This window comes from Gymnoscopelus braueri, assembly GCF_963280865.1.
Source record: "Gymnoscopelus braueri genome assembly, chromosome: 18".
Taxonomy (NCBI): Eukaryota; Metazoa; Chordata; class Actinopteri; order Myctophiformes; family Myctophidae; genus Gymnoscopelus; species Gymnoscopelus braueri.
In genome coordinates, this window is record NC_137618.1 from 11409732 (window position 1) to 11436997 (window position 27266).

The 27266-nt window shown below is 42.9% G+C and overlaps 1 protein-coding gene across 1 annotated transcript in view; it reads left to right on the forward strand.

Annotated features, from left to right (window-relative positions):
• The window catches only part of LOC308073721 (tomoregulin-2-like), a 175699-nt gene that overhangs the window by 138137 nt on the left and 10296 nt on the right, over nt 1-27266 (forward strand). Inside the window, exons 5-6 of the mRNA XM_080412804.1 lie at nt 10960-11056; nt 26667-26815. Of these exons, the coding sequence (XP_080268930.1) occupies nt 10960-11056; nt 26667-26815 (246 nt within the window). The remainder of the gene's footprint in view (nt 1-10959; nt 11057-26666; nt 26816-27266) is intronic.

Consider the following 27266-nt stretch of genomic DNA (forward strand, 5'->3'; position numbering starts at 1 on the left):
GGCTGTGTGGGATTTACACTGTGAAACTCCTCAGTGTTAATTGGAACCCGTTAGAGGGTCCGTTTCGGTTACGTTTGTACCCATCTCAGAGTTAAATTAACACTTCTTTCCGCTTTTACTGCATAGCTGGCTAGGTACAGAGTCTGTCCGATTCCCTACCGTTCCCAAAAACGATTCCAATAGGCGGTTCCAAATGGACCCTTATAGGTCTGTGTCTGTGTGTGTGTGTGTGTGTGTGTGTGTGTGTGTGTGTGTGTGTGTGCGTGTGCGTGCGCGTGCGTGCGTGTGCTTTAATATTCAGTTTGATGGCTCAGCAAACACAGCCGTTTGAGGAATATTTAGACTTTGGGTCAGACTGAACTGGCCGTGGTCAAGTTGTTGTTGCTCCCTGACCACCACTGTGTCTGGGGCTCCTGCCACACTGCAGGGCCACACGGAGATGGTTCATACACATTTATTGTTGAAAGAGGACCCCCCAGATCCCCATCTGAATTTTTTTGTGCCAGCGACCCCCATGAGAGAAGATTTATGTAATCCGTCCCTTTCTTGCACTATTATGCTTGAACTGCACCTACCTAATCTGCAGTGGTAGGTGGTCTGCGGAGAGGTATTGCAGGTGGTCCCTGGCCATGCATTTTATTGGGCGGTGAAACCACCCCTATAAGTGAGATTTGGAAAAATGTACAAATATCCTGCGCTGTGAAACCGCCCCTAAAAGTGAGGTTTGGAAATTTGTACAATTATCCTGCACCGTGATTGGCCAATCACAATCTATTCAGGACTGTGATTGGCCAGTGTCACATGACACATGTGCATAGCCCTATATAAGAAACCATAACTTGAAAAAAAACATAAATTGGTTTTTTTCAAGTTATGGTTTCGTCCATCATAAAGAGTGTTTCAATAAATGTATTTATCTTTTGTACATGATTGGTTGACTCCATTCAGTATTGTGATTAGCTAGCAAGACACCGCCCACTTCACACAGGGTGTGATTTTTTTTTTTTTTTTTTTACTTTTTATAACTAACAGGAGTTCTTACTGTATGGTGTGTGTGTGATATGAAATGTGAGCTTACCATAATCACATTAATCCTTAATCATATTCCATCATATTCAAACAAAATCACTGTATTTTATTAGATATTATATTGATATTATAGCTATTTTCTCCAGCTCCCTGCGGTTCATGAACCCCCCACCACTATTGTGTGGGGTGGGTCTATGATGGACCCACCACGCACTACTTTAGCTGGGGACCCCCTGGAACCCCCTCAAGGACCCCTGCGGGTCCCCGGACCCCACTTTGAGAACCAATGCTCTTGAGTGTGCGTGAGCGGATTATGACCGATTTATCGCGTATGTGCGTGGACGCACAACATGGTGTTCAGTCGCACCCAGCTCAGACACCAGCTAGTTTGAATTAAGGGCAGGTGTGACAGCTTAAATCAGCCGTCAACCATGAAAAAAACCACAATTATTACAGTGAAATGCTCCAGTAAAGTAAAAATTGTACTTAAGCACAGTACTTGAGTAAATGTATTTAGTTACTTTACACCACTGACATTGAGGCCCAATTTCTTTCCAATATGGCTGCTGTGCATCAAGCCTTTTGTGGGTACAGGCCGGTATCCCCTGCCTCTCATTGGTGCGTCATGCGGTCAGCTAAGCACACGCACCGCGGGCAGGCGAGTGTGAAAACTCCCTTGCTAACTCTCCGCGCTCGCTAGTTAAGTCACTCACATGAAAGAAAGGAAATACGTATTGTACTCATCTGTCTTCTAATCTGTGACTCAGGTGTATAATATGTACCATATATGACACAAACGCACACAAACTCAACTGAACAGGAACAAAACCACACACCTCTTCTGTTTAGTCCACTGTTTCTCAACTAGTAAAAACATTCAATTGGAAAAGAATGATGATCTGTCTATCTATCTAGAATCATTGTTAAATGTATCAAAATATGTTAAAATAATATTCCATGAGTCCAAAAAGCTTGAAATGAAATAGTGACTGTTATCTGCTGCGTGTGGCGGCAATAGTAGATCCAAAAGCTCACAATATGTTGCGGCAAGACGCGTTGTTAGCTTGTAGACTATTTTACTATTTATTTACACTATTGTCACTATTTACAGAAAGAAATAATTGTTCATTAGTCACAATCGAGGCAAAATAACGGGGATGTTGATTTAAAGTCGTATCGTCCAGCCCTAGAACCACGGTTGTTCCTTTTGAAACCACAAGCACATGCGCACACACACACACACACACACACACACACACGCGCCTACTATCCAGCACACATGCTATCGCTAGCACAATTACAAAAGGCAACTGGGGACAGGGATGTTTTCCACTCTCTAAACCCCCTGATGGGGTCTCCTGTAGCGCTAACATAACACACCCCCCCCTCCTGTTCCCCTTTGTCTGCTAATCCCTGGAATCAGGAGACACAGACGGCTAATGACTTAAATGATTAGACCCCCCCCATTCACACACACACACACACACACACACACACACACACACACACCTCTCACATCACAGAGGGGCATCGATCGTGACCACACACACACATACGGTCCAACCCCCACCCCTCCCTCTGTCTGCTCATCCATCTATCTATCTATCTATCTATCTATCTATCTATCTATCTATCTATCTATCTATCTATCTATCTATCTATCTATCTATCTATCTATCTATCTATCTATCTATCTATCTATCTATCTATCATGGACGCATGACATGTACACGTACACACACAATGTGACTCTTCATCTTTCTCCTTGCAACTCTCTCTCTCTCTCTCTCTCTCTCTCTCTCTCTCTCTCTCTCTCTCTCTCTCTCTCTCTCTCTCTCTCCAGTATTTCTCATCTTGTTCTAGAGGTGAATGATGAGGTAAACGCAGGACACAAGCACACACACACACACACACACACACACACACACACACACACACACACACACACACACACACACACACACACACAACACACACATGAACATACTTTCACGTGTCCTTATATACTTGTGTGCTTGTATATAGTGATAACATGTATTATGACAGACAGATCGACCGCACAGGAAAAGAGAGACAGACAGAGAGAGACAGAGAGAGACAGAGAGGCGGACACAGACACAGACACAGACACAGACAGATAGAGAGAGACACAGACACAGACGGATAGAGAGAGACAGAGACACAGAGAGAGACATATATATATATATATAGAGAGAGAGAGAGACACAGACACAGACACAGACACAGACAGATAGAGAGACACAGAGACACAGAGAGAGACATATATATATATATATATAGAGAGAGAGAGAGAGAGAGAGAGAGAGACACACAGAGAAAGACAGTGAGACAGACAGAAACACATAGAGAGACAGAGACAAAGACAGAAACAGAGAGAGAAAGAGAGAGATGTAGGGCAGCTCCAGCAGCTATAACACAGATGATGAATGAAGCCCACACACACACACACCACTGGAAAACAGAGCAGCACTGCTGTGACCTTGGTTACACACACACACACACACACACACACACACACACACACACACACACACACACACACACACACACACACACACACACACAGGGTACACACAGGGAAGAGGAGAGGACGTGTCCACCACGGAGAAGGGAGTGTGTGTGTGTGTGTGTGTGTGTGCGGCGTGTGCGTGTGCGTGTGCGTGTGCGTGTGTGTGTGCGCGTGCGTGTGTGTGTGTGTGTGTGTGGTCACTGAGACAACAGCAGTGTACAGACACTATTGCTGCTGTCCAGAGGCGCCATTTAACATTTAAAGTTAAATTAGAATTAGATTCATTATAATGGTTATACGTCTAGAAACAAAGTGTGGGAAATGACACAGTGTGGTAGAGTGTGTACATACAAGTAAGACGCGCGAACGCTGGAAGCGAACGCAGCTCGAAAATAACAATAAGAAGAATCGAAAGGAATGAGCAATTGTAGAGAAGTGGGTGGTACAGTGAAATTATTGAGAACAGGGCCGCCAGAAGAGTTTGTGAAATGTGTTTGGTTTAGGCATGTTGCAGGCTGTTGTGCATTTTAATCAGAGCATCGTCTACATTCTCTGACGCACTCTGGCGGCTGCAAACTGGCAGTGCACGCACGTGAGTCACATGGGGGCGCGAGCCAATGAGAGCGTGAGTCACATGGGGGCGCGGCTGCACACAGAGACACACTCGGACAGAGACACACACACACAACCCGAGCACGGTTGTATAGTAAGCTCCACTTGGGCGGAGGACGTTCGCAACTATTGTGTATCATGTGGATGTGTAATAAATCCATCATGTAAACACTATAGGGATGTTTTATGACATAGCGTGCAGTCGTGGAAAGTAACTACTGTAAGTACATTTACTCAAGAAGCCTACTGTACTTAAGTACAATTTTGAGTTATGTTTTTTAGTTTACCGGAGTACTACCAATTTTCAATATTTTACTCCTACTCCACTACATCTCAAAGGCAAATATTGTACTTTTTACTCTACCACAATTATTTGAAAACTTAAAATTACTAGTTACTTCGTAGATTTGATTATTATTACAAAACATATTTCGGCCATTTGAAAATAGCCGATCTACAAGCTCACAATGTGTCGTATTGTGAGTTTGTAGATCTGCAATTTTTGTATACATTTGAAAACTTGTGAAATGGGACATTCTGCATAATGAGTACTTTTACTTTTGTACTTTAAGTATATTTTGATACCAATAAATGTGTACTTTTACTCAATTAAATTTTGAACACCAGACTTGTAACGGAGTACTTTTGCAGTATTGATACTTTTACTTAAGTCAAAAATGTCAGTTCTATCTCCACCACTGAGTATAAAAGCTTTATACTTTATACTTACTTTATTAAAGCTGAAGCATGTCCTTATTTCTCCCCCAATGCGGCCATCTTTAGCCTTTTGGAAGTTTGTTATATCATTTCTCCTCGTAGACGTGTGTTGTTTGTGTTGCCTTTTAGAAGTTACAGTAGGGTTTTTTTTGTTTAGTTTTTATGTTGCCACATCAGACTTTTACTGCAGTGTTCTGTGTTTACATCCTAATGCCCACCAATCATTTTGACGGTATCATCATTTATATTAAAGTCATTATGGCGCCTGCGGTTTGTCGCTTGACATTTTATCATTTGGCTCGTTTGAACGGACGCCCTTGGCTCTCGCCGCTATGGTGCTGTTTGGGGGCCGAGTTTGGGGGCCGCTTCTCCCTCATTGGACTTTGAGGTGACAAACAGCTTCTGGGGTAAAACATCCTCCCCCCCCGCCCCACACACACACACACACACACACACACACACACACACACACACACACACACACACACACACCATCCCACCCAATAAAAGAAGGAAAAAAAAGAAAGAAATTGAATCTTGGCTTCAGCCAGCCGTGTCGTTTGTCATATTCTTCAATATCGACGTCCATTATGTTTATGGATTATTTCGGGGCTGGTGCTTGGGATCCCCGAGCCGCGCCTCCTCGCCGCCGTCGGATTGGCCACTCGGGGGGCGGCCGCGCCTGTTGATGATGTCACTTTGACGGATGGCTTTCATAGTTTAATTGTCAGCCGCTGTCTTCCTTCTAATGGAGCCCCCCCCCCCCCCCCCCCACCCCCCCACGCCGCACCGACTGACAGATTACAGCTTTCTGTGGGTTTGCAGTTTAAAAACTGTGTGTTGGTTACGATCTCTCCGCTGTCGGGCAGAAACCTCTCATCTCCATATTCTAACTTGTTGTGTTATTTTTTTTCCCCTAAATTGATCATACTACAGCGTCACACACAAGCATCAATAAGTAGCAGATCCGCTAGCAAGCTTGTAGATCTGCTACTTTTGCTGCTTTTGAATTTGAATCGTGAAAAGTAACAGTTTTGGACATATATGAGGTTTCCTCCCGACAGAGACGATATGATGTTACACCCGGGCCGGCACCAGAGATAGCGTATCTCCCCCTCCCTCCCCCTCCCCCCCCCCTTCCCCTCGCCCTCCCCCCCAGCAGGATATCGTACGTGGGGCCGTTTGGGATCGTGTTTATTGCTTCCTGTATCACCTTTCATGGGACTCGCATGTCCGTTTTACTGGAAGCATAACACGACTGTTGAGACACAGATTTGTCACACCTGCCAATAGGCACGGATGCAAAATCGTAGCTGTCGGGTGGAAACCTTTTATGCAGTGGTGTAAAGTAACTAAGTACATTTACTCAATTACTGTACTTAAGTACAATTTTGAGGCATTTTTTACTTTACTTGAGTATCTCCAATTTTCAATACTTTTCCTTCTACTCCACTACATCTCAGAGGCAAATATAATACTTTTAGTCCACAACTTTATTATTATTATTATTATTACAAAACATACATTACCCACTTCAGCCCTATATTTCGGCCATTTGAAAATAGCCGATCTACAAGCTCACAATGTGTCGCATCGCGACACATTGTGAGCTTGTAGATAAAACTTTTTATGTTTAATTTGTGGGACCCATCCTGGGGATCCCGACCCCCAGTTTGGGAAACAGTGCACTAACTAAAAGGAGCGACGTGGCTAATGTGGCCATCAGTGGGTGATTGACTGCGAGCCTCCTGTCACAGCGTGGCACAACCCAATCAGTGGGGAGACAGCTCTCAGTCTTAAACGAGGCCTGCTGGAGCATACTGATGACATGATTGAGACGGGCGCTCACGTCCCATATTGACCCCCCCCCCCTCCTCCCTCCAAAACCCACCATCGCGCCAACGTGTCACCTCACACTGATGACTTCCATGGGATGATGGCGCTGACAGAGGAAAAATATAGGCTCTATGCACAGCGGCCATATTGGAAAGACATTGGGCCTCTTCCTTAACTTCCTTCACAGGTGTTACCAATGATTTTTGATTGATTGATTGAATACTGTATTAGTCAGAAATGTAAACAGCACGTGGTACAGTCAGACATTAAGGCTAAAAGGATAATACAAAAAAAATCCTGGGGACTTGTTTCCATACTAATGAAGGCTCTGTTCCATTCAGGTCAGACAGAGTCAGGGGGCTGATATCATGGATATCGCGTCATGAGCTCGTCAATCGGCTATTTTCAAATAGCCGAAGTATATATAGGATTTAGCTGTTTTATGATTCTGCCATGCATGGCCATTTTGCATATTGACTTTTACGTTTACCTTAAGTATTATTTTGATGCTAATACCTCCATTCTTTAATTTTGACTTAAAGGTAGGGTAAAAGTGTTTTTCTTTGGTTAAACTAAGTGTTAGATAGCTCTCTATTCTGATAGCACTCATTGCTATTAGAGTGTTTGTTCAGTAACAGGAGTCTCCCCATCTCTCCAGCTCTTTATTAAACAGGTCCTGATAGCAATTGCATCCAATCAGGAGAGAGAACTCAGACGGGACTTTAACTTGTAACAGTACAGTATGTTTACACTGTGGTATTGCTACAGTACTTTTACTTAAGTCCAAAACGTGAGTACTTTCCTCCACCACTGGGAAAACATAACACACTGCAGTGTTTTCCGTGGCAGTCGTGGGAAAATGAAAGAAATGACGCACGTGTGGACGGCGGAACAGAACAGCTGAACCCGGCTTTAATTCAATACAACCTGCTGTCTCGCTGTTGACAAAGCTCTAAATTCATGATGTTGAGCGGAGGAACACAACCCCAAATAATTGAACTGTCAGACGTGCTCCGTTGCTCCCACATCTAGAACCCTTATGCCACCACCACACTTTTCACTGCTTCCTGCCTGGTCGTCCTCACTCTCGCCCAGCGTACGAACGGAACGGGGCGTTGGCGCTTTGAGTGTTGTTTTCATTAACACCTTCCGACAATTTCGCCGGGAGAGTCCCACAGCTTTTGCATCCTCCACACGCGAGTGAGAAAAACGGCCGCGAAATATGTCTGTCAGCTTGTCTCACACAGTCGTTTAGTCTGGAATTCTTACTGTTCTGATAACAATGGCGGAATAAGTACCTAGATTTTACATTTAAACCCTCAAGTCTTGGAGAAAAGACTTAAGTCACAACTGTGCTCGGTCTGCTTTTTTCTGTCTACACCAAATCTCTTCATCCAAAAATACCAGATCTACAAGCTCAAAATACGTCACAACGTGATGCGCTTTGAGCTTGCAGACCTGCTAATTTCTGATGAACGTTACCACCAGAACAGGCATAAGTGAATGGATCTGACTTATTTTCAAATGTTCTCAAAACAAGTCAAAAATAGAACATGAAGTGCATGTATTATTGTTGTTAGCTGAGAGTGTACAAATGGAACCAAGGGTCCATTTGGTTCCATTTGTACACTCTCAGAGTTACAGACCTGTAAGCGTACCTTTGCTTCCTAACTATTGAATAGTTAAGCGGTGGACCCCCTGGACCCCCCCCCCCTCCATGGACCCCCCGAACCAACTGCTCTACAAAGTACAATAAAAAAAATACTAAGCATGAATGCAAGAGCACGCACGAACACTTCAACCGCGGAGTGGTCTCAGAGGAGCGAGACCGATGCGGCGCTTCACACCTTGTTGCGCTTGGAGGGATGCAACCGTCCCCCGTCCCCCCCTCCGCCCCCTCTCTATGAATACTGAGTGTACTCTACAGTGTTAACGCCTGACTGCGTGCCGTCAGCCTGCAGGGCGCCGGGCCAGACGGGCGAGGAAGGTGCTGTTCGGCGCTTCACTGCCGCGTGGCTGACGTCCAAGAACGCCTGCGGCCAGTATAGTGGAAAGCGACTGAGTATATACTATATATATATACCATAGTTTATACTTCTATTCCACATGCATCTCAGTGACAAATATTGTGTTTGACTCCCACCACAGTTATTTTTCGGAAGCTTTACTTACTTTGCAGATAGAGATTATTAACAGAAAATGTACGCTGACCACTAAAGCCCTATTTTCGTCTCTGTCGGGTAGAAACCTCATACGTACGAAACTGTTACTTTTCAGGATTCAAATTCGAAAATAGCAAAAGCAGCAGATCTACAAGCTCGAAACGTGTCGCTTCGCGCGGCCGCGCCGCGTTTCGAGCTTGTATATCTGCTGCTTTTGATGCTTCTGTGTGATGCTGTAGTATGATCATGTAGGGCGTTAATTTACGATAAAAAACACAAAAAGTTAAGAAACGGAGATATGAGGTTTCTGCTTTAAAGCTCACAATGCATCACAACGCAAGATGCTGTGAGCTTTGACCAAGAGTATCTGACTTAAATACTGGGGTTTAGTACTTTGTCCACCACTCACTGCATGCAGGATTATCGAAAAGTCTCCTCAGCAAGGTTTGCGTTGGGTTTGGGTGGGGTGGGGCTGAGGGTGAGGTACGGACACATTTGGCTAATCAGAACTCGAAGCCGCGAGTAAATCCAGGCTGAACCTGCCAGTGGGACACAGTCCAGTTAGCTGGAAAATAAAAGAATACAGTACAGTACAGTTAAACAACTTTGACCTAAAAAAAAGAAAAAGAAACGCAAAACACAGGTCCAAGCAAAAAGAAATAGAGCAAAAATCCCACTTTAGCCACCGGGAAATTAGCGAGGAATCAGGTTAATCCTCTTCTTCACAAGGACTCTGGCTTCCCCTGTTCATTCGCCGCGTCGCGAGGGAACCGTCCGAATAACAAAAGAAAAGCTGCAAGAGAGGGCAGAAAAAGTAGGAAGGCGGCAGCACAGGCACATGGGAGCAACAAGCAGTACTCTGAGCTTTTACTTAGGTAAAAGTAGCAATACCACAATACAACAATACTCTGTGACAAGTATAAAAGCTTGTGTTCAGAATTTTACTTGAGTATTGAGTACAAAAGCATTGGCATCAAAAATATATGTAAAGTAACCAAAGTAAGATCACTCATTATTTTCGAGGTTTGTCGATATGTTTAAAAAATAGCAGATCTACAAGCTCACAACGTGTCACGATGTGACACGTTGTGAGCTTGTAGATCTGCTATTTTGAAATAGCCTAAGCATAAAATGGGGCTAAATTGGTTAATGTATGTTTTGAATTAATATTCATAATCTACAGAGTAACTCGTAACTAAAGTTTTCAAATAATCGTGGTGGAAAAGTACATTTGCGGTGTAGTGGGAGTAGAATGGGGGAAAAAAGTTAATAATCAAGTAAAGTAAGAGTAGGCCTACCTCAAAAGTGTACTTAAGTAACAGTACTTGAGTAAATATACTTAGTTACTGTCCGCCACTGGCAACAAGAGTGTAGTGTGTGTGTGTGTGTGTGTGTGTGTGTGTGTGTGTGTGTGTGTGTGTGTGTGTGTGTGTGTGTGTGTGCGCGTGTGCGCGTGCGTGCGTGTGAGATTAAAGACGCGACAAGGGGGGAAGTGAGGTAGACTTCCACCTCCTCTTCCTCCTCTATACTTCCCAGGTTGTTGTCCTCGTGGGTCCTCTCTCCTCCACCGGTTTAAAAATAGAGGCGCTCCAAACGGAGGGGGAGGGGAGGGCGGCCGAGGGGGACGGCAGGGAAGAGAAGAAGATTCATCACAGACACAAAGAGAGAGAGAGAAAGAGAGAGAGAGAGGGAGGGAGGCAGTTTGAGATCAGAGTGATTGCTTTTACTATTGCCACCAGGCTTGGAATTTTGTATTTTAGGGGCAAGGCCACTTGGCCTTTGGTGTTGTCCATTTTTTTAGGGCACAAAGGCCAAATGCCAGGGCAGGAAGGCCATCAAATAAAACAAGATTTTATTTTTCAGGATACAAATGAAAACACTTTTGACGCTGTAGTATAATCGAGTAAGGTAAATGAAATTAAAAAACACAAAAAGTTGTTGGAGTTAATAGGTTTCTTTCCGACAGCAACGATATACAAAGAAAGAGATATAATGTAGATGGCTGACGTTATGAATCGCTCTCTCTCTCTCTCTCTCTCTCTCTCTCTCTCTCTCTCTCTCTCTCTCTCTCAGGAGGGGAGGGGTCGGCGGAGGCGGGGCAGAAGGAGACATCCACCTGTGACATTTGCCAGTTTGGGGCCGAGTGTGACGTGGATGCAGAGGATGTTTGGTGAGTTTATGCACACGCACACATACACATGCGAGCATGCGCGCGGACAAACGCGAATCCTTGTTTCATAACTGGCCATGATATGACGTGGCATCGTCTATTCACCATGAACACATAAAGCACAATTACGTGTTCATTTAACTCTTGAGAGTGTAAAAATTGATCCCTTATGAGTACATTTCTTAAGCTCTCAAGGGTCAAATTAACACATTAGCAGTGCATAACGTGATACCCTCAACGACCAATTTAGTGTCAAAGCCCCAGATTCTTGTTTGACGCAGATCTACAAGCTCACAACACGTCCGGATGCAACACGTTTTGAGCTTGTAGGTCGGCCATTTTTGCCACTTCTGTGCGATGCTCCTGTGCAACGAAGTAGGCCATTAATTCCAAGTCTGAAATATGGAGATACAAGGATTCCTTCCTGACAGCAAGCGATAATTCCGTTTCTGTATTTCTTAATACTTTGCATAGAATCGAAATCACACGCACACGCACGCACGTACGCGCACACACACACACACACACACACACACACACACACGCACACACGCACACACAGCGATCAGTGGGTTTGTGCATGGCTGACCATTTCATTTAACCTCAATTACCACAGCGCAGCGTACAGAGAAAGGGGGCTTTAGCCTATTCTGGAAATCCAATTACAATCCTTACAGGACTCTGACGATGTCAGACCACAAGCCACTCCGTAGAAACTAGTTCAGTCCCAAGAAACGCTCCCTCTGTACAATTAACCGTTTTGTTGCGATAAGATGCCACACCAAGCGGTTCTTAACCTGTGGCTCGGGGCCCAGCTGGTGGTGCGTGAGGATGTTGCAGGTGCCCCTATAGACCCTGTGTTTGGATAGGACACCCACTACTACATATCTCTCACTCGTTGACTTGACTCGTTGTCTTCTACTGTTTTTTGAAAAAACGTATGTTGCTTCATCAGTCGTTCGCAAACCTTTTCATGTCAAGGACCCCCAAAATGATATGTATTTGGCTGCGGACCCCTATCTCAAAATATTTTTGTTCCAGGGACCCCCAGAAGCAAAGATTTGAGCTGCAAATGTTCGCTTTAAAAATATATATATTCAAAGATTTGCACAAATTTCCATGATTTTTCAAAAATAGCAGATGTACAAGCTCATAGCGCAGCACCGAGTGCAGTGCCATGAGCTTGTATATATGCTATTTTTGAATAGCCAAAGAAATGTAAAATGACACAGATGCATGCGTTCCCGGTCTTAATGGGTTAAAGGCCAATCCACACCAATGCAACTCTTTGCAACTGCAACTCCTTGTAACCAATTTCCCCAAATAGCACCGTTCTGCAACTAACTGGTCCAGTCCAGACCGCTGCAATTTCTTGCAACTTGGTTGCAAGTTGCGATCAATTGCATTGGTGTGGACTGGGCTTCACACATACAGACAGTAACTGGAAGACTCGCCCCCATTTTGTTTGTGGACAGCTCGCCCCCAGCGGTTCTTGTATTCTTGTATTTGTTTTACTGAGGTTAGGTTAGGAATAAGTTTAGGGTTAGGCAAAGTTTTACTGAGGCTAAGGTTGGGAATAAGTTTAGGGTTATTAGGCATAGTTTAACTGAGTTTAAGTTTAGGATTAAGGTTAGGTTTAGGCATAGTTTTACTGAGTTTAAGTTTAGGAATAAGGTTAGGTTTTGGCATAGTTTTACTGAGGTTAAGTTTAGGAATAAGGTTAGGTTTAGGCATAGTTTTACTGAGGTTTAGGAGTACCTGGTGGCGACCGTTCCGAGGGCAGATTTGACCCGGGGCGCGCATGTTTTGGGGCGAGCGTTTTTGCCACAGACAGACAGACAGACAGACAGACGTTACAACAAACAAACACGTTTCAAGATGGCTCTGCCCTTATAGGAGCCACTGGGTAAAAAAAACAATAACAAAAAGAAAACCCAAAGAAGTGCCCAAGGACATGTTGAAAGGCATTGGTAATTGTTAATCAAAACGACAAGGGCTTCCATTCCAACGATGGATGGGTGATTGCAATCAACGAGGTTATACTGTAATCACGCAAAGGACCAGAATCAGAGCCGGCGAGTACCTTCACCTAGCCCTGCACAAATATACTGTACGGCACAATGTCACTGTCACTCACAAGACAATTGTCCCCAAGGACACTTTAGAAAGGCGTCTGCAACTGAAGTGGCTGCATCAATGCACTAGTTATCAACTTGTCTGCTAGAGCATGGGTTCCCAACCACCGGTCCGCGGACCAGTGCCGGTCCGCGAGAAGGCAGCCGGGAATTCCAAGTTGATGGATTGTACCATATGCGCAGGCAACGTTGAGTCTATAACCTTGCGTCACCAGGATTTTACAATCAACGGAGAAAAGCTGAGACGGTCACGCGTCCAAGGATTCGTCAGCGATGTCACATCATCGACGAATCCTTGGTATCTTTATGCCGTGCTACTTTCGTGTCGCATAGCACTGACATCACTGTCGAATCCTTGGTATTATGATCCTAGCCTTTCAACGAGTGTTTACCATCAGCTACACGCTGTATTTTGTTTTTTTCACGCTTGCGCAAATGAAACACTAAACAGGATTGTTATTTCATGTCAACATTCAAGTACAACTATCAGAATATCTAACTCCGGTAAAGTACTGCGTCACTCTACAAGTTTAACTAAAGTTTTCCACCTGTCCAAAGTCATTTCTGATGCAGACATGGAGTCAAGACAATCATCAAGGCTAATAATACAGACGTAATGATTTTTTTAATCATCCTTTCCTTGTTAATATATCGCCATTTAGGGCAATGATATAACATTATGTAGTGAATTGATAACATATAAATTGCAGCCACCAGCCAGTCATTGACTGCCACTCAATGAGTTTTGGTGATGAGCGAGTTCAAACTGAGGGTCGGGACCCCCAGGGGGCTCCAAAGGGATTTTTTTGGGGGGGGGAGGGGCAACATTGTTTTCTCACTCAACAGTATACAAACCAACATACATTATAAGTGTAGAAGTGTATACAGGGTGTATGAAGTAGAAGTGTATCTGCATATTTCTAAAGTGGCCATTTAAGGACTTTTAAGACCTTTTTAATACCTCTAAAATAAAATAAACGAATAATAGGACCAAAAGTAACCAACAAACTATACTTTTCACGCCTCCTGAAAGGTTTGGGAACCCTTGTGCTAGAGCAGTGGTTCTCACAGGGGTTAGCAACAATGAGATGATATAGCGTCTAAATCAATTTTAACTATAACCAAGACTGTCGTGTTGTGAGCTTGTAGATCTGCTATTTTTTATTTTAAAAGCTTAGAAAAAAGTGAAAAACTTAAACATTTTAACAACATCAATCTTCGATGGGGGGACGCCTGCACAAAATATTCTCAGATGCAGGGATGCGACGCGTCTCTTTCTCCTTTTCTCTCTCTCTCTCTCTCTCTCTCTCTCTCTCTCTCCCTCTCCCCCTCTCCCTCTCCCTCTCCCTCTCTCTCTCTCTCTCTCTCTGTATACTGTAGCTCTGACGCCCCATTCCTTTGAAAGGATTACAGTGAAATTGGAGGCTGCAGGATTATGAAAATCAATGTTACATTGAGCAGCAATGAGGGAGAGACTGCAGACGCTCTGTACACAACATGAGGATGTAGAAACATCCACTGTGTGTGTGTGTGTGTGTGTGTGTGTGTGTGTGTGTGTGTGTGTGTGTGTGTGTGTGTGTGTGTGTGTGTGTGTGTGTGTGTGTGTGTGTGTGTGTGTGCGTGCGTGCGTGCGTGCGTGCGTGCGTGCGTGCGTGCGTGCGTGCGTGCGTGCGTGCGCGCGCGCGCGCGCCAACCTGAGTATGAGTTCATTTGTATTTGTTGTGTTTATAGAATGAGACAAATAATGAGAGAGAGCGTGCATGTTGTTTTTCCAAAGATCTGTGTGTGTGTGTGTGTGTGTGTGTGTATTACTACTACATTTTCAGGACACTACGCGGCCTTCAAATCCAGTCCTATATGGCGCTGATCAGAGCATGGTCACAGAGTTATGGCCATTTGTAGTGTTAAACACTGCTGCAACTTTGTGCAATTTAGTTTTTTGGGTTTGACTATTTTCGTGACGTGTATCGTCCAAAAAATAAGTTTAGTAGTAATGTTTACAATTAGGAAAGAAGATTCAGGTTGGGGTTAGGATTAGACATTTAGAAGTTAGGTTTAGCTATTATAGATTGAGTTATGCCTGATGTATACTTGGTTGCGTGCTGGTGTCGTGCACCGTGCATTAGCCGATCTGCTATTTTTCGGCTTTAGGCTCCAAAATGGCATTCATAAAACATTGTCCTAAAATGTTTATATCCTCACAAGTAGTATTACAAACGTGTGTTTGTGTGTATACATTCCAGGAATCTCTGTCTGTCTCCATTGGTGGAAAAAGTACTCACATTTCTACATACTTATGTAAAAGTATCAATAATGTGTTGATAACAAGTAAAAGTCCGGAATTCAAAATTTACTTGAGTAAAAGTACTAAAGTATTGGTATCAAAATCTACTTAGAAAGTACTCATTATGCACAATGTCCAGTTTCACAAGTTTTCAAATGTATAAAAATCCTTTAAAAATAGCAGATCTACAAGCTCACAATGCGTTGTATAAAAATCCTTTAAAAATAGCAGATCTACAAGCTCACAATGCGTCGCGATGCGACGCATTGTGAGCTTATAGATTGGCTATTTTCAAATGGCCGAAATATATATATGGCTGAAGTGGGTAATGTTTTGAAGTGGTTGTATGTTTTCTAAATCTACAAAGTAACTATTAACTAAAGCTGTCAAATAATTGTAGTGGAGTAAAAGTACAATATTTGCCTCTGAGATGTAGTGGAGTAGAAGTAAAAGTATTGAAAATGGGAAATACTCCAGTAAAGTAAAAATTCCTTAAAAGTGTACTTAAGTACAATACTTAAGTAAATGTACTTTTTACTTTACACCACTGGCATACATTCCAGGAATCTCTGTCTGTCTCTATACTGTATGTCTGTGTGAGTGAAACCTACCGTCCAATCCTCTTCACACTTGGCTGGTGTAACTGCTGAGGACCCAAAGGAGACCGGTCAGTGTCAAGTGTGAAGTCAACCACATGAGCGGGTTCCTCCAGAGCCGGCCCCGGCCCGGCCCGCTCCGGACGGACACGCGCAAACCGCTCATCCGATCCACCTCACGTTTTGGCGGCCCGCGTGGCCTAGGACCCGAAGAAGGCTCGTGTCAAGCGTGAAGTTGAACGGACGAGCGGTCCTCTAGAACCGCGGGCCGCGTTCGTTCTGAACGGACGCGCTCTCCGAACGCCATGCATACCCCGAACAGGCATCGGACTAGAAACAATACAATAGATAGACAGTAGAGAGACAGACAGACAGACAGACGCCGTGAATGGGAGACATGGGGACTCAAACCGATATAATGAAAAAAGTCAGTATGGCTGTAAACAAATAGACATGGTGATTTATTTTTCCTTCTAAGGTCTTTTTTGTTGTTGCATTGTGTGTGTGTGTGTGTGTGTGTGTGTGTGTGTGTGTGTGTGTGTGTGTGTGTGTGTGTGTGTGTGTGTGTGTGTGTGTGTGTGTGTGTGTGTGTGTGTGTGTGTGTGTGTGTGTGTGTGTGTGTGTGTGTGCACGTGTGAAGTGACCATTCAGGAACTGAATTGACCACAGCATGCAGAGAGTCAGCAGAGAAATCTGAGGTTTTGATCGAAAAGCATCCATGTTGGTGAACTAATCAATACAACACATCCTGTTACACACACACACACACACACACACACACGTTTGTAGCACTATACTTGTGAGGACAGCAAAGTTTTTGGACGGCAATTTTAAAATGTTAACCATTTAACCATTTTCAACCAAAAATAGCCAATCTACAGATAGATCTTAAAAAATATATATTTTTAAACAATGTAACAACCATTTCTCTTATGAGGACCAGGAAAATTGTTCTATAGCGCCGTTCACACCAAGCACAATAACAATAACTAATATATGTTGTTTTAAAAAAACGTTCTAACCGAAGTAGATGGCACAGTCCACACCACAACATAACGCCAACGATAGTCGTTTGGATCACTTTCAGAGTGACTTTATAAACGGCAGAAATGTTATCAACGGAGACGAAGAGACGATTATAAATAGATAAGGCTACAACTATCTCGCCTGCTTATAATGAATAATCAGAGTCATATTAGAGGTACCGCTTTACCTCAAAGAATGTCAATAAAATATTCAATCAGAGATAATAGTGTGTTTGGTGTCACTGGACAGGGACATTATCTTTCATCAGTGTGAATGCTCACATACCGTAATTATCATTATAGTTACAGTTATGGTTATAGTGCTTGGTGTGAGCCACCCTAATGTCTCAAATTATACTATACTTGTGGGCACATTTGGCCCTCACAAGCATAGTAATACAAAAGCACACACACACACTCTACTGTATCTCTCTTCATCGCTCTTCCCTTTTTCTCACCTGAATGTGTGAAAGGAAGTTGGCGTGTGAGAGACAGAGAGACTCTCACACCACCAGCCCCCTTACAGGCATTACTGTGTGTGTGTGTGTGTGTGTGTGTGTGTGTGTGTGTGTGTGTGTGTGTGTGCGTGTGCGTGTGCGTGCGCGCACGTTTGTTTGTGTGTGTGTGTGTGTGTGGACGAACTTTTATTACTATATTTGAAAGGACCACATTTTCCCACATATAAAGTAGAATGTGAGACATAGACATTGTGAGGACAGTTTCCTCTGTCCTCACAAGAGGAATGGTTGTTTTATTAAAGATTGGTGGAGTTAGGCTGTGGCAGTTCTGTGCACCGAAAACAGCCGATTTACAAGCTCACAGCTTTGCTGACAAAGTTGTGAGCTTGTAGTTCGGCTATGTTTCGGCTTTAGAGTTAGGGCTCAAAATGGCTCACGAACAAAAAAAAATGCATTCATACTGTAAAATTGCCTTTCTTATGTTGCTGTCCTCACAAGTATAGTAATACAAACGTGTGCGTGTGTGTGCGTGTGCGTGTGCGTGTGCGTGTGTGTGTGTGTGCGCGCGCACGCGCGGGCGTGCGTGTGTGTGTGGCAGCATGTTGACGCAGTGCAGTGTGCAGCATTAGTGCCTGTTGAGGAGAAAGTGAGAGGCTTCGTTAATTATTCATGAAGCCCACATGAGCCCCCCCACACACACACACACACACACACAGCCACAGCCACTCCCCCGTCTCACTGCGTGCGTGCGCATGTGCGTTTTTGCGTGGATGCCGTGTTATGTTTCACACAATGATGTACAACATTATAGTATCATTAAATTTAGCTTCTTCCCAGATTTTTGTTCACGTGTGCCATTAGCCAGTGTTGTAAAGTAACTAAGTACATTTACTCAGCTACTGTACTTGAGAAAAATGTTGAGGTATACTTGTAAAGGTACTAAGTGCTCTATACAACTCTACACAAAGATTACCCCAGATCTACTCCACACTACTTAACTCCCTTGAACCCTTGGCAGTTTGCGTGCCGTCAAAAACAGATCCACGGATGACACAATTGCCATGGCCATTCACATCGCCCTGTCTCAACAAGAAACCGAAGGACATGTGCTTATGTATACCGTATACGTATGTTATTAGTGGCCTTCAACAACCATATAGGCCCAGCAAAGGCTTGGTGCAAAGCTCAAGAGACAGGCTCCGCGCGCAGCTCCAATGTCATCATCAAGCATATATGCTGATGACACGGCAGTGATAGTGCCGGGAACGAGGTCACTTCATAGGCACTCTGGTGTCAGGAGAACAACCTTGGTCTTAACATCAACCTAGACCAAGGAGATGATCGTGGACTATTCAAGAGGCAGAGGAGAGAGCAGGCACCTACCGGTATCTTCATTGATGCGTTGCAGTGGAAAGGGTCAGAGCGTTCAAGTTTCTCGTTGTACACATTGATGAGGAGGACCCCCACTATGTGATGCGTTGTGAGCTTGTATATATCGGTTTTCGAATAGCCAAAGTATTTCTCATGTTTTTCCTATTGATGTATGTGCTGTTTATGGTCTATTACCTGATGTCATTGTACATTTGAAATTGTCAATAAAAAGAAAAGAAAAGGATAGAAAGAATAGCCAAAGTATAAAACAGAGCTTAAATGGCTAATTTATGTAGGTTTTCCAAAAATTATAGTGGTGTAAAAAGTACAATATTCGCATCTAAGATACAGCAGAGTATCAAAAAATTTAGATGCTCAATTAAAGTACCTCAAAATTATATTTAAGTACAGTACTCGAACAAATATATATAGTTACTTTACACCGCTGTTTTTATCATGTAAATTATAGCCTTTTAGCTCATGTTTCACTTTAGTACAAACGGTACATTTATAATGGCGGTTGCTCACCTGAGCTGATGAGCTGGTGGGGAGGAGGGGGGGGGGGGGCAGCCATACCATCACACGTTGCACGTACAGTATAGCTTCTTCTGGGATGTCTACCGGAGCGAATCATCACGTCATTCATACTCCGCTGACGCTGAACATCGCTGCCTCGCTGCAGAGACGCTCGGTTGCACAGGTTTTCAATCAACATCAGTGTCGGCGCCGACAATCACCTCACCTGATTGTCAAGGTGTCCGCGCGTGCCGGCGTTTGCTGTGTGTGTGTGTGTGTGTGTGTGTGTGTGTGTGTGTGTGTGTGTGTGTGTGTGTGTGTGTGTGTGTGTGTGTGTGTGTGTGTGTGTGAGTGTGTGAGTGTGTCTGTGTGAGAGTGTGTGTGAAAAAATTGATCCAATAATACTTTTCATCGGATACATATTTATAAAACCCACAGTCAGACACACTTTGACTTTCACAAATTTAAGAAACAATGAAAATAGCAGTTCTACAAGCTTGTAGATCTGCTGTACCATGTCGATGTTTTCGCTACTATTGTGCGACACTCAAGTACGACGAAGTAGCAGTGGTGGAACGTAACTAAGTACATGTACTCAAGTACTGTACTTAAGTACAATTTTGAGGTATTTGCACTTTACTTGAGTCAATTTCCAATACTTTTACTTCTACTCCACCACGTCTCAGAGGCAAATATTGTACTTTTACTCCACTACAATTATTCGTAAACTTTAGTGACTATAGTTACTTCGCAGATATAAATGATTACATTATTATAAAACATACATTAACCACTTCAGTCCTATTTTATACCAAGGCTATTTGAAAATAGCCGATCTACAAGCTTGTAGATCTGCTATTCTCAAACATAACTTTTGGTACTTTAAGTACATTTTGATACCAATACTTTTGTACTTTTACTCTAGTAAATTTTGAACAGAGTACTTCTACATTGCAGTATTGAGTATATTACTTTTACTTAAGTAAAACATTCGAGTACTTTTTCCACCACTGCAAAGTATAGTGCATTCATTTACAAAAAAAACATGACAAAGTTGAAATATGGAGATACAAGGTTTCTGGGCGACAGCATGCAGCGATATGCAAATTTGGCAGTGGTAGAGAGAAACGTCTATGCTATACACAGGGGCTGGGCGCCAGGGGAGAATGAAGGGGCTGCTATAGCATAATGACACATTTATAATTACAGAACCTCGGCGTTCAGCGCTACTCAGCAACCACTGTCATGGGACCACAATTCTGCTGAACAGGCCCAGGCACAGCAGCCTGGGGTCGCGGCACAGACGCACGTAAACACACGCACGCACGCACGCCGCACACTGCACGCACGGCACGTGCCTGTGTGTGTTCACTCCAGTGTTGATTTCGTCGACTAAAACTATGACGAAAAATGTTCGTCGACTACCTTTTTTCAATGATGAAAACGAAATCAAAACTAAGCTACGATGACTAAAACTAAGACTAAATATGTTGACAACGTTCGTCAACAAATACAAACTAGACTAAAATGTTAGGGATGGAATACTGGTGTAATGGTGTAGATCCAGTAGAACTATAAGACAAGTCATTTTATGTTTGGTTGCGCTCGGGTGTTCTGCTCAGAAAATAGCAGATCTACTAGCTCACAACGCGGTCGTGCTGTGACGCGTTGTGAGCTTGTAGATCTGCTATTTTCAGCATGCAACTGAGTGTAAAATCAGGCATTACGACGCCATCAAGGCACCGCCAAAATACATTTTAGTCGACTAAATCAACTGTAGATTTAGTCGACTATCATCAATATGACATTTAGTCGACTAAAACTAGACAAAAACTAAAACCTTTCAGATGTACATGTACTTAGTTACTTTACACCACTGATGGATATGAATCATATAATACAGCAGTTTTTATTATTAGCCAAAAAGGTGTAGTACTTAATCTAAGATTTTGCCCATGCCATTAATTATGTCTGTCTTTCACAAATGAATGACTACTAGGGCAGGGCCTATCAGAATATACCAGTGCGATAACAATATAGTACATGTTATTGTTGGCTTAATTTTTGGTGTAGCACTCCCTGGGGAAAAACCCACCAGCCGCCACTGCCGTTATGTGTTATGAAAATAGCGGTATTTTCGAAACATTTGGAAAGGGAAAGAGGAGCCTCCACCGGGAGGACGAAGAGCCTTTGTTTTACTCCTCCCGCCCAACACTCCCTGCTGACAGGTGCCGCCCCCAGCCCGCAGGAGTACGTGCGGTGACACATTTTAGTGGAGTAAAAGTACAATATTTGCCTCTGAGATGTACAGTAGTGGAGTAGAAGTAAAAGTATGAGACAATTGGAAATACTCCAGTAAAGTAAAAGTACCTCAAAATTTTACTTAAAGGACGACTTCACCGATTTTCAACCTATCTTCATATAATTGGTCCTCACTAATACTCATGATAAAATGGTACAATCTTTTTCTACTCGGTCTGTGTCTCAGAGGAGGGCTGTGGACAGTTCAGAGTCCTGTCTACCAGTGACATCATCAATGGGGAATCCAAGTTAATAGAAACTGCAGGCTTTCTATTCCTGGAAAGTTGCAATGCAATAAAAGAAGCCATTGTTCTCGTGTTAATAAAAATCTAAATAAAAATTGTGAAAGGGTTAAATCATGCCTAACGATGATGTCACTGGTAGACGGGTTTCTGGTCTGTCCACAGCCCTCCTATGAGACACAGACCAAGTAGGAAAAAATGGTACCATTTTATCATGAGTATTAGTGAGGACCAATTATATGAAGATAGGTTGAAAATCGGTGAAGTCGTCCTTTAAGTACAGCACTTGAGTAAATATACTTAGTTACTTTACACCACTGGTGGTGGGCAGGCACTTTACCACTGCGCCACCCGAGCGCATCATCGTGGTTCTTAAATAATAATAAAAAGGAACATATATATGAGGTTTCCACCCGACAGTCAGCAAATTGGCGAGGCCATTAAAAGCTAAAGGAGGCAGCTATAGCACGTACAGTATGCACCTGAACGAACGCAGAGAAACGAATGCATATCAACACAGTGTCACTCAAACACTCAAAACGCAATTTCTGCTTCTCGGAGGCAAACTAATGGAAGTGACAATTCAATATAGAAAGGACAACAGAACAATGTCACTCTGCACACCCGTGGCCGCTTGTAAACAGACGTTTGTGCGATAAAGCCAGTCGCTCCACTGCATTATTCCAATGATTTTTTCTTCTCTCCAGTCTCCATGTCAGGAATTGGTGGCAGAACAACTTGAACTTGAGTTTTTATAAAAAATCAAGATGATCGGTTTTAACCACTTAAACCAGGGGTGGGTAACTTTGATGATAGAGAGGGCCACTATATTTCCACACTCAGTCCAAAGGGCCACATTGCATAATACTGTTGGTCAGACACCTCGTATCTCCGTATTTTAACTTTTTTCGTAAATGAATGCCGTACTTCGACCATTTTATGTCACACAAAAGTAGCAAAAAATAGCAGCTCTGCAAGCTCAAAACACGTCGCGGTCCGACGCGTTTTGAGCTTGTAGATCTGCTATTTTTGCTACTTTTGTTTTGGAATCCTGATTTATTTTTTATGAATCCGAATCCTGAAAAGTAACATTTGTATTTAACTCTTTGACTGCGGTTGACTCGATAACGCGTCAATTGCTAGTGTAGTTTGTCCAGTTGGCCGTCGACGCGTTAGACGCGTTGGACGTGCGTTCATTATTTAATCTCTGATCACGCTATTCTGCAATGTTTCACTCTAGGATTCGAGTTCCACTTACTTCACCCACACTTGCATCCGGTTTTATGACGCAGATTCCGTTTCCGGTTTTCTTTTTTTTTCCACGGTCATTTTCGGCCAGAATAGGGAAACACACGTTTTTTTCTCACGGTATAAAATACAAACGGAGAGGTCCACTTCTATAATCTATAGTCTGGGTGACGAACAGTCATCGCCGTCGTGAATCACATCGTACATTTTTGCAATCGGAGAATCTGAGAACACGTCACATCCGGTTTGACGTATTTCACTGTTTGGCTCTGTTGGGGGGGGGGGGGCAGCGAGTCAGCGAGCTGATGAAAGTGTCTATTTGCTGCTCTCTACTGGTGGAACCATCGTATGTGTTCAAAACCGTAGCTAGACTTACTATATGAAAATTAAATAACAAAATAACAAAACAAAAAAACACGAAAATCGCTGGCACTGGGGGAGTACTTTATGAAAATACTCTGGCAGTCAAAGAGTAAATTTCAAATGCATTTAGTTATACTTATGTTAACTTTATGAACTTAAATACAAATACATTGGACATAAAAAAGACAATAGAATTTTAAACTAGTCATTAAGCTACTATAATATAGACTGAAGTAATTAAAGCGGGTCATGTTTGCATGTTTGGAATTGGAACAGCTGAAATCAATAATATATCTGTATTCTAATATTAACCTGCGGGCCGCATTAAGTGAAGGTGGGGGCCACATGTGGCCCCCGGGCCGCCAGTTGCCCATGTACAGTATGACTTAAACCCTACACTTTGTGCCTCCTTTTTTCGCCCCTCTACGCCAAATATTTTGCTGAAAATAGTCGACCAACAAGCTCAGCTATTTTCGTCAAAAGTTCGCCCCTGAATAGGGGTTCATGTAATTAATTATTCCGTACAAAGATTATTTTTGCTACTTTTACTGTGGGAGTAAATTAATTTGAGGTTTAGATAAAGTAGAGAATACAGAGATTTATTATCCTGGGCTTTTGGTACAAGATCTCAAAAACTTAATAAAATTTAAAATATAATATTCCTTTGGCACCATTATAAATAATTGTATGCAGATTCTTTTTTTTTTTTTTTTTCTCTCCTTTATAGCGAGCTCATTACTAATAGTGAGGGTTCTCCTCTCAACGCCACAGACACACAATTTACACACAGTCAGTGCTGTTCTTCATTTTCAAGCCCAGCCGCACAGGGTCTGTTCTGTTGCCTGCCATGCTTTTAGTTCTGTAAATTGGACCCCCAGCTCTCTCCTTGTCATTGTCCGTGATTGACCACAGATTAGAAACACCTGCCGCTCAATTAGCCCTGGCAATGCTCCTGTGAGGGGCTGGGTTTGTTGTGATCACATTATTTCCGGGTCTACTGTTCTCCAGAAGTCATATAGGATCAGTCATAGGTTGGCGAACAGCGCCCTCTAGCGTAAACCATTGAAAACACCACACACTCGTCAATTCGTACAATGGCACTGTGAGCCTCTGGCCAATTGACGAGTGCACTCGCCAATGGCAGTCAATGAGTTAATGAAGTTAAACTTCACATAGTGTAACTTCCTGTCTTAACATCACCTTGGCTGCATCTCGGGTCCTCATTCAGCTTCGTCCAATAGCATGTCTCTCCTTGCTTGAGCAAGGGTTATGTAAAGAAGGAAAGGTCTTCTGCAGTGTATGATAGGGCTGTCAAGATTATGACATTTTACTTGACGATTAATTGTCACTCGATAATAATTGTGATTAATGATTTAATTGCGTTTCTGTCGTTGAACATTATGAATAAAAATGTCATTCCTGTTACTTTATACAAAAAGGGCAAAAAAACATTAATAGTGCATGGAATAGCCGATCTACAAGCTCAAAAGTAGTCGTTTTGTGACGCCTTTTGAGCTTGTAGATCTGCTATTTTTGAAAATGTTTGAAAATACATGATTTTTTTTACATGGAAATGATTATGACGATTATGATGTTTATGCAAAAAAGCGATTATCTCAAATAATTGCGATTATGTAATAATTGTGACAGGACTAGTATTATGATGGTAGATATGTTGCAAAATAAAGGAGCCTGTAGATAGATAGAGCTTGTAGCACTGAACACGTTGCGTTGTGTGCTTGTGTAGATGGGCTATTTTGGGGGCAAACGTTCCCCCCAGAATAGAGGGGCTCAAGTTGGAGTTCAGGTGGTTAACAGCTACAGATCCTCTTGCAGAGCTTCTCTGGGCCGTTCCCAAAGTCTCAGGCTAAAGACGGAAGATGTTCAGCCTTCTGCTCTGGGGCTCTGTGGACTTTACAACTCCCTGCCTGCACAACAGCAAAGACATTCTCGGCTTCTTTAAAAGAAAATGATATTTCTTTGACTTTTTCTGCCTTTATTAGATAGTATACAGCAGTGGTGTAAAGTAACTAAGTACATTTACTCAAATACTGTACTATACTTTTACTTCTACTCCACTACATCTCAGAGGCAAATATTGTACTTTTACTCCACTACAATTATTTTAAAACTTTAGTTACTAGTTACTTTGCAGATATAAATTATAACATTATAAAACACACATTAACCACTTTAGACCTATTTTATACCTAAAATGCGCACAACGCGTCGCATCACACACAACGTGTCGCATCACAACACGTCGCATCGTTGTGAGCTTGTAGATCAGCTATTTTCAAACATTTTAGTACTTTTACTTTTGGTACTTTAAGAACATTTTGATACCAATACTTTTGTACTTTTGCTCAAGTAAAATTTTCATTCCGGACTTTTACTTTCGACACTTTAACTTAAGTAAAACATTTTGAGTACTTTTTCCACCACTGGTATACAGTAGTCTGACAGGAAATGGGGAGAAAGAGATGGGGAGTGACACGCAGCAAAGGTCATCGGGATCGGGATTCGAATCCATAGACACGCTGTCAGGCTACATCAGCAGACCGCTATGCCAGCCGTCCGGGCCAACATTCTCAGCTTTTAACCACGTCAAAACCCACTATAGCCACCAGGGTTCTCATAGTTAACTAACACGAAGAAGACACAAAATAACCTAAACTAATTGGAGTATACAGTACAGGTCTCAAAATGCACTTTTATGAATAGCATTTTTATGATTGCCCTTCAATTTCTTTCTTTTTTTTAAAAGCAATAAATAACAATAACAATAAAACAAAATGTCTAAGAGTAAAATAGTTATGATTTTTTATTTCATTCTGAATACTACCCGTCTCTGTCGGGTAGTATAGGAAACTGTTACTTTTCACGATTCAAATTCAAAAGTAGCAGATCTACAAGTTCGAAACGCGTCGCTTCTCGCCGCATTTCGAACTTTTGATGTTTTTTTATGACGCTGTAGTATGATCAAGTAGGGCGTTAATTTACGAAAAAACACAACAAGTAATGCACTTTTGTGTGTGTGTGTGTGTGTGTGCGTGTGCGTGTGTATCCAGGTGTGTGTGCAACATCGACTGCTCCCACATCAGCTTCAACCCGGTGTGTGCGTCGGACGGACGCTCTTATGACAATCCCTGCCAGGTGAAGGAGGCCTCGTGTCAGAAACAGGAACGCATAGAGGTCAAATACCTGGGTCACTGCCAAGGTCAGTCCTCACTCACACACACGCGCGCACGTGCACACACGCGCGCGGGCGCGCGCACACACACACACACACACACACACACACACACACACACACACACACACACACACACACACACACACACACAGGTCAAATACCTGCCAAGGTCAGTTCTTAGCACACACACACACACACACACACGCATTGGCATGACTAGACACTACCTAGGTCGGGCATCGGTTGTTCTCAAAGTGTGGTCTGGAGGCCATCAAAATGAAGAACAGATTAACCACATAGCGAAAATAGAAGATCTACAAGCTCACATTTCAGCTCAAACAATTTTTGTATGCATATTTTCTCAGCCTCTTTTTTTTAAAGCAGGTGTTGGATTGGTGTTATAACAGGTGTTGATAAAGAGCACATCCTTTCATGTCTACATGATGTTATAGACACGTGATGTCTTGTCTGCGAC